Source organism: Megalopta genalis, chromosome 4 (assembly GCF_051020955.1).
Source record: "Megalopta genalis isolate 19385.01 chromosome 4, iyMegGena1_principal, whole genome shotgun sequence".
NCBI lineage: Eukaryota > Metazoa > Arthropoda > Insecta > Hymenoptera > Halictidae > Megalopta > Megalopta genalis.
In genome coordinates this window covers 30,919,939-30,929,076 of record NC_135016.1, presented here as the reverse complement: position 1 = coordinate 30,929,076, position 9,138 = coordinate 30,919,939, and the positions used below count along the sequence as shown (strand labels likewise).

Genomic DNA, 9,138 nt, shown 5'->3' with positions numbered 1-9,138 from the left:
ATGCATAAGAATGACAGATGAAGAATTGCATTTCAAGTATCATCTTGCGAGACGGGACTGCAAACCTCGTATAAATACGGCCTTCTATACTTTTAAGTAATTGGGAATACGAATATCTGCTTGAAACTTGTGCACTGTGAATTGCGAAATTAGCTATTGCCACTGGTTCGATGAAACCGAGTCTAATCGATTTCCACGATCGAAGGTAAAGTCTGAACAATTTTTCATTTCATGAATCTGCAAATATTTAACGAGATCAAACAGATCCTAAAGAAAACTGAAATGGTTACCATTGATAACTGGAACAATGTGAATATCAAATGTGAATTATACATTTTTATTTCCTCGAATATTTTATTTCGTTTGAAAAATAATCCGTGAAATATTTGAAATCGATCGGACAACAGAAAGGCGTGTCGCATCGAATATGAAAGTTCCATTTCTCGATTTTACTATGACGTTATTGTATATTTTTACTGTACACATTGTTGAGTTTGTTTTTTTTTCCTCGAAACGAAATGCATCGCATTTGTTGAACATTTTTAAATTATATTCATGCGAAGCAATTGAATATTTTATTTTTCAAAATTACACGAGATTTTCCGACACATTTCACGCGAACGCTGAACTTAAGAAGATGACGATTCACGGAAGAGCGACAGAAAAAACTGAATATAATGAAAAGATTAGAAGGAACTAAAAATATTGGTAACCAACTTCTACTACTCAAAATGATTGAAAAAAGATATAAAATTATATTTCGTTCCAATGTTTTGCAATCGATGCAGACAATTTATGCTGTGCATGAATCGTTGAATGTGGAATATAGTTCAAGGAATGACATTAGAATCGGTTTGAAGGAGAAGGGGAAACGAAGACGGAAAATGTAGAAAAAGCGAACCTTGACGGAAAGCAACAATGACAAAAGATGAAACAGAAGAAGATGAAGAAGAAGATGAAGAAGAAAAGGAAGAGGAAGAAGTATCAGAAGCAGCGGAACGGAGCAGACGACGAAGAGCAAGAAGAATAAGCATAAGAATAAGAAGAAGAAGAAGAAGAAGAGGAGGAGGAGGAGGAGGAGGAAGAGGAAGGGGTGGAAGAGGAAGAGAGGAAACGAAACAAAAGTATAACGCATCGGGAACATCTCCGAATGGTGGATGCGTGCGACGGCCGCGCAGCGTACGTCCTCCCTTTCATTCTTTGTGGCACCTGCAGCTACCCTTTCCAACCCCTACGACACGACGAGGCTCGCGCTCGAGCAAGAGGGCCGATATTAAAGGGTGGAAGGGGATGTGTAGGGGGGTGGACCGGTGAGGGTACAAGAGGAGAGGGTCGGGACGCATGCGCGGCTCTACTCGCGGGGGTTCTCCGGCACGATCAGTCGTGGCCGGCGGTGCCGGAGGCCACAGACTTTCGCGAGGGTGGACGCGCCGCGTTTTCTGCCGGACTTCTTTTTGATCGCCGCCGCCGCGTGCAGTTTCGCGGTCGGCTGCACCGTGTCATCGACACCGAGGACCGCGGAGGCGATCGTCTCAGTCTGTCGGGCTTCCCTTCCGTCGTCGTCGTCGTCGTCGACGCCGACGTCGCCGTTGCCGCTGCCGTAGCCGGTGGTCGTCGCGTGATCCTCTCCGGCGAGCGTGACGCCGCGTCCGCGAGAGGAACGAGCGGGTTCGCGACGAAATCGTGAGCAACGAGCGACGACAACGAGGAGCGGCGCGCCACGGTGGACGTCGTATACCCGGCGACCGGCACACGCTTCGTCTTCCTGCTTCGTGTTTTCTGCCGGGTGCAAGGTTGACCCAGGTCCAAGGACAGGATCGAACCATGCTGGCCCGATGCCTAATTTTCGTCGGTAAGTCTGTGCTCGGTGTACTCTTTCCACAGTGTCCTCCTCCTCTGCCGCGTTCCTCGTCTTGGAAGACGATCGTGAACCAGGATTCTTCGATGTTCGAGCCGCGACGCTCTCCGATCTCCTTCGAAACTGTTGCTAGCTTCGAAGTTGCGGCTGCTGGAACGGCTCGTCGTTTCTCGGCTCGCCGTGGCTGCGACGGTCCGTTCGCGTCGCGCGCAATCCAGAAGAGCCTCCGTTGCTCCCTGGATCGCTTCCGCGGTCCCAGAAGTGATACGGGTTCTCGACGCGCGATCGCAACGTTTCCGCGCCTTACCCTCGAAACGTTCCCTCGCCGCGTATCGGCAGCCAGGTAACCGGCGAGCACGTGACACGCTCGTGCAAATCGAATTTGTGGAATACGAATCGCCCCCGTGTGTCTCCGCCGCGTGGCTAACACAACTCGCCTGTGCTCGCTCCGTGCCGAGCCCAGGCGGCTTAGCGCGCGAGCCCCGTCTCTTCAGACGCTGTGAGTGATTCATGCGTGAAAACAGTTCGTGCCGGGCGGCACCCGCGACACACAATGCACACATACGTGACACGGTTCGGCTCGGTCTCGTTTGGCCTGCGACCCGTGTTCCGCTCGGACGTGACTTCCGGGTGCGATGGTCTCGAGACTACCGAATCCTGTCCGCGGAGATCGTTATGAATGAACTGTGATTATGCTCCGCTCTTGTTCGATAATTGGGAGTAACGTGTTTGTGAGGGAAAACGAATGTTCCTTGTACGCGGCAGGGGTTACCGACTCGGTCTTCGTGTTTAGAAACCGTTTTTCCTGTAATATTTCCGAGAGAGTTTGCGAAGTTCGGGATATAGGTTTGTTTCGGGGATTACGATTCTGCTGGGATGATTTTTTCCGCTGCGTTGACCAAGTTTTTTTTCGGTCGCGCGTATTTTCGGTTTGTATTTGCTGGATTCCCTTTTGCTTGATTTACGAATTGTCGACGAGAGAGCAGAGTTTTTGCTTTGCTCGCGTTCGTTTACCGGGACCGCGAGTTTAATACACGCATATTGTGTTTCGTAGCCGTGCGACAATATCGGAAATTATTGCATCGCGTTCCACGCACGTGGATGTATGATCATTGCCGTTGTGATTATTCGCTGCGCTCTCGAATTTTGAATGTCTGAGATTACGGGGTCTCGTTACGAACAGTGAATAATTTGTCGAAGTACCGAAGTCGTTGATGTTCGTTATAATTTGTGCGAATATAAGGCAATTTCTCTTCTTTTTCGCTCCAAGACGAGCTCCCAAATATCGGAACGCATCGCAAAATATTTGAATATAGTTCGGCGAAATATCGGCGTTAATTTTAATTGGTGCAACGAAGGCTCGAATTACACGAATTCTGAAATTCTATTCTCGGCGTAATTGATGGATCGATTAATGAGACGTTCCGTTCATAGATACACGTTGAAACACGCAACCGTGGTCGCCCGCTTAAAAAATATTCCTTAGGAAATCCTCTCGTAAAGAGGATCTCATTAAAAACCACTCGCGCACAATTTGCAGCTAAAAGGATTCCCGTGTTTTTATACTAGACAATATTTAACCCAGCGAAGACTGTATTATTCCGAAATCAAATAGAATATTATTTCAAAGATTCGAGTCTGTTAATTAGAAATGAATTCGTCGCTAAATTAACAGGGGACCTTAAACGTTACGTTGCGGTCATTGATTACGATAAAAACGTCTGTATCTATTCGCTCGTTCGATTTTATATAGTTTGTTCCAGAAAATATTGCACCAGTTGCAAGACATTATAAACGATTCACCTGCGTGGACGGATCCATTTAATTATCAGACGCGAAACGTGCGCTCGAGTTAACAACTAGTTACTATACAGTTATTACACAGTTATCCACGAAGCAAAATATTTCAGAATTCTAACGAATGTTCCTCTAATGAAACAAATTTCTACAATGTTAAAAAGCAATTAGCCACGGTGACCTAAAAACACCTGAAAAGCAAACATCATGATTTCATAACTACCGAATCCTCTGATTAAACGCAACGTATAAAATAGAATGAACGAGAATCGGCAAGGTTAATTACTGAACGAGTAAGAATGCAATCGGTACGAAGGTAAATATTGATTGTACACTAATAATTTGACCGCTCCGGTAAATCGTATGAGCTATTTATTTTGACAGTAGCCTAAAAGTCCATATTCCACAAACATCCACAACATCAACAATTAAAAATACATATTTTATATTTTATAATTGCATTCTTCATATATATAAATTAACGAGAACGAGAATCGATAAGGTTAATTACTGAACGAGTATATATATACACACACACACACGCACACACACACACATATATTAAATATGACATATTAGATTTTTATAGTCTTTTATTTCGTTTCTCTTTTAAATAAGAACATTTAATATGTCTTATTCGATAAATACAAAATTAGTTATGCCCGAGAACAATCCAAAGGCACGGCAATTGGACACCCCGCAGTAACCGGCTTGGCTACCCTATTGCTGCGTAAAGACAATTGGAGGAAAACCAAGGGAGCCAAAATAGTCGACGTAGGCGGACGCGAACAGGAACCGCCCTCGTATCAGCGTCCGCAGAGCGGAGATGCATCTTTCTTATTTGCATCCCGAAGAACAATACTTTTGTCTGGGGGCCGAGGAAAATGCGACATCGCTCAGACAATGAAGAACGTCGATAATGATCGCGACGCATCTTAAGACCTCTCTCGTTAACGTTCAGCTGGTTCTTCTTTCGCTTCTTGCAGGAAGCTCTCTGTAGTTTCCTGAAGGAGCTTACCGTTCCCTCCGCCGCCCCTAAACCACCCACTCGCCCTCTCTCCCGCCCCTGGCCCCCTGTCGCCCCACTCGGTCCGGCGGCCCTCCGGCCAGTGTCCTCTCTCCTGCCGTTTCGCACTAATTGCGGACAATTCCAGACTTTAAATCTCTCGAATCTCGAAAGCCTTTAATCTCGACGGTCGAGCCGTAACGACGTCGCCGTGTTTCGCCGAGCGACAGTTTGAAATTTAAGCGCTCGAGGGGGCGGAACAGACACCCTTAATAAGGTTCCTTCACCGTCCTTCCATCCTTCCTACCCTGTCCTCGGTCCTCTACCGCTCCGCTGCGTCGTCTTCGGCTTATCTTCCCCTCTTTCTTGCCGCGACTCACCTGACCTCACCTACGCGCCCCGGAACGCACACAACCGGCAACCGTTAATGGAATATTTTAATGGCTAAGCAAACCTTTAATCAACCTTCGTCTGCCGGAACGTTCTGCCAAATTGGGGATAAGTAGATAAAGCGTTTCCGATGTCTTGCGTGTAGAACCCTGCCAGGAACCCAGGCAAACTTGCAAAACGAAAACGCCTGCGGTTCGCGCCGAGACACCGAGGTCTGCGGACGAGAGGTTGGGTCTGGGGACCTCGGATGTTCGGAGCATCCTCGGACAGTTGCGGTGCCACCGGGATAGTTCTGATTCCAAGCGAATAAAGTGGAAAGAGCCCGGCTTTTGCGTACGGAGCTTTGCTTTCAAGGAAAACAGGACGAATCGTCGGTTTGGGACCGATTCGGTTATGACTTTGATTTCTTACCGTTGATACGATTAGAATATATATATAATATTATAATATATATTATAAATTTATTTACGAGTCGATCCACTGTATTATTAACACGTCAGCGGACTTACACCCCTTTATCGTTTACTACTACGGCGGGAGGAAAGAACAATACTGTAATATAAAATGGTTTTAATATAAAATATAGACGATTTTACTTTATTTTTACCGCGAAGTATCTTCTAATCGATGTGTCACAAGTTATTCTTTTATGCCATCGTCGATGACAATTGGTATCGACATTAGTTTCTTGTAAATCTTAGCGAAAACGAGCGCGATTTTTGGTCACTTCCAATTTTGGCGTCTATTCCAAAATAAATAATTGTTGTTCAAATACGTTCGTGTAATGTACCATTTTAGAGCAGAAATTTCGCTCCAGTGATTTGTGCAAATATTATTGTTGTCATTGCCTCGGGTTGTCCAATGGGGAAAAGTAAATTCGAGCGATTTTATTTGACGCGTTCGAAATGGGACGTAAAATAACGGAAGCTTCTCGCGACATTAACCAGCCATTTGCCTCGATGACCATCGACGATGGTACTACTTATCATCGGAATCTATTTTGAACACTGTTCATTGGAATCGAGATCTTTCAAGCAACTTCTAATCCATTATTTCCACCGATCGACAGTTCTTGGTTAGAAACAGTGGTTTTCTACGATTCCATCTTGTGGTGGTTGAGAGAATTAAATTTCGCCAAATTCTACATAGAATAAATTTTCAACGATTTGGTCGCTGTAGCAACCAAGAAAACTGTATTTCTGTCTGAAAATAAAATTAGTATTCGAGCACACTGCGGCAATGATAGCACTTAACACATACATATCAAAGTTAGATAACTATTATATCAATTTCGAAATGTTTTGATAAAAACTGCAATTTAAAGTTGACTTAGGAGAGAATTTAATTTAGAATTGGTTCGAGAGAGACTGCAATTTAAAATTGGTTCGGATAAAGTACAATTGGTAAAATTAAATTAAGTTAAACCAATTTAAAATTGGTTTGACAGGAATTACAATTTAAAATTAGTTTGAAAGGAAATACAGTTTATAAATTGGTTCGAAAGGAAGTTTCATAATTGCCATAGAAGCTACGATTTAGAATCTGTTCGAATAAAACTGCAATTTCAAATTGGTTTCAGAGAAAGTACAATTTAGAATTAGGTTAGAAGAAGCTACAATTTCTAAAAAGTATAATCTCTGAAACAACCGCTATCCGCGCATTTCGTACACCGAACACCGCGATTTATAAATCCGGGAAAGCAAAGCTGTCAAATTTGAATTCACGAATGTAATCGAATAAAGCGAATGAACAGTTTCCACGGAGTATCGAAAAGGGTAACACACTCGGTCGGAAAGAAACTCTCGTGCCGGTGATAAATACACCTCGCGGCTCGATTATTTCGCGATCGCTCGTGGAAAAGCCGATTTCGCGTAGGATCCGTAAAAAAAAAGGGTCGAGTGCTTTTCCAGTGGAATTTTGATTAGCGGCACTCGTCGGAAAGATACCTTTCGAAAGGTTTCGAAGTTATCCTTTCGACGGATAGAGCCCCACGGATTTCGCCCGACGATCGCGAAATCTGTATACATGTATATCCAGGTCCCGGCTGCGGTGTAATTACGCGAAATCGCGTAATTAAAGTTTCGACGAGCTCGATTTTCCCGTTTAGTTTTTTTGCCCCCTCCAGGCAACAGATAACTCCGAAATGAGAGGAAAAAAAAATATTCGGAGCAGCGGAATGGGGCTACGGCCGCCGTGGGGGTTGGGAAGAGAAGGTTCCGCGGGGATAATATCGATCGAGTTTTATCGCAAAATGTCAAGCCGAACGCTGTCAAAACACAAAACGGTCCGGATGCGTTCAACGCAAATAGCTTAATACTCTGTCTCGAATATAAAAAACAAAGAGTCGATGGCACAGCGAGGGACGGGGGATGCGCGGAGGGGCGAGAGGGGGTGGGATAGTTCCGTGGCTGGTAGACCGCGAGAGCCTGTCAGTCACTGGGAAAATTATCGCTCAAGTATCCCGGGTTTGTACACGGATCCCCAGACAGTCTGAAGGGTGGCTCGTAGATGGTGGAAGCAACAGCAGGGACGCGAGACGAGAAGCATGGCTCACTCGTTGGCACGTTCTCCGATTATGTGGATAATGCGAGACAACGTGACGAGCCTACGTATACATCTCGATGGGCACACCCCAGTCGGCTGAATAACTTATTCGTTATGAATATAAACTCCGTGAAACTGATTCGTACTTCTCTCTCTCTGCTTACATTCAGAACTACCCTCGTCACTGGACGGAAGAGACATTTCACGGTGGAAATGCGAGAAACTTATGGTGCCCACGCGTATCACCGTTATTTAGTCATTTCGAAACTTTGTCGACGCGCGATATTTTGACAGGGGTAGAGGTAATAATGTGCTTCGGGGAGATTCAACGAATTTGATCGAGAACGATTGGAAAAAGTGAGTACTATAGGGCCTTGATTAACGTTTCGACTGCCACGTCGGTCACACGTGGGTGACAGAGCTTCTCCATCGTACCGGTAGCTTAAATTTTGTTACAGTTTATCAAAGAAATAGAAGTTTATTGGAATCTGCAAGATTCGAGAAGTTCACAGAAGCAACTGCTGCGATATGCCTTGTTTTCTCGATTCTTATTGTATTTTTAAATAAATTGTTCTAATTTTGTACCATTTTTATGGACTGTGATGCGGCAGTCAAAGTGTTAAATAGCGTAAACGGAGACAAACGACTCGGATAAATCATTAAGTAGTGTTCCTACTTAACGCACAAATGACAAAATCAAATAATTATTATACTAATTTAGAAGCGATGTAATAGAAACTACAATTTAAAATTGATTTAGAAGAAAATGAATTAGAAAATTCACAGTTTAGTAATTAATAGATTTCAGATCGCAAAATAGAACTTCTCTTTCTTCTGGAAGAAATAAGAACCGTCTAGAAATGTTTCTCTTGCTCTAATTATTCGAATAAGTTGAAAGCAACGCATCGATATTCTTTCATTCTTTTTATTTTTCTCCTCCTTTAAAATGGTTCGCTCAGGTTCAAATGGTTGAAATGGTTTGCTTTCGATCATTCAACTTGCGTAAATTTGAAACAGAATGTGCTACACTCGACGTATCGGTACAATTTTACGTCCGAAGTTGAACGATTAGTATGCACGAGTGGTGCAGCATTCATCTATCAAATTTAGTGCTATCAAGCGACGTTTACATAGAGGACTTACAAGAGGTGCTTTAAATATCGCTGCTTCTAATTTTAGTTCCGGTAAAATCGAAGTGATCAGTATTAACTCATTCGATTGCTATCCGACCACTATCGGGTTTTACGAGTCCTGAGTGACCAATATCGGATTGTGCGGGTTTCAGGTGACAAGCATTGGTCCCCGCTCATCGGGCGCAGTCGCTATTAGCTTCTGCGAACTGCTTTCGCGTAGCATGCATTTAATAGCGTGTCCGTTTAGCGTTCCTTTTTTTTTTTATTACAATGAAGTTCACGAAAGTTTCCCGGCGACGCGGAACGTTTCTTCGATATTATTTTCACTTTAATATCACCGTCGTCGCAGCTTGCTTTTATCACTTTGAAATTCGCCTAAGCAGAATCTGGACAAAGTGGAAAAGTAACCA

The 9,138-nt window shown here is 44.0% G+C and overlaps 1 protein-coding gene across 13 annotated transcripts in view; it reads left to right on the top strand.

The window, feature by feature from the left end:
• Positions 1-1,393: 1,393 nt before the first annotated feature.
• Positions 1,394-9,138, top strand: part of Dscam2 (Down syndrome cell adhesion molecule 2) — a 205,638-nt gene continuing 197,893 nt past the window's right edge. For all 13 annotated transcript variants that reach the window (XR_013033151.1, XM_033466704.2, XM_076520957.1 and 10 more), the window contains exon 1: positions 1,394-1,852. Coding sequence is in view for 12 of the 13 variants with exons in the window: in XM_033466704.2 (XP_033322595.1) it covers positions 1,825-1,852 (28 nt within the window). In the remaining variant the exon portion in view is untranslated. The remainder of the gene's footprint in view (positions 1,853-9,138) is intronic.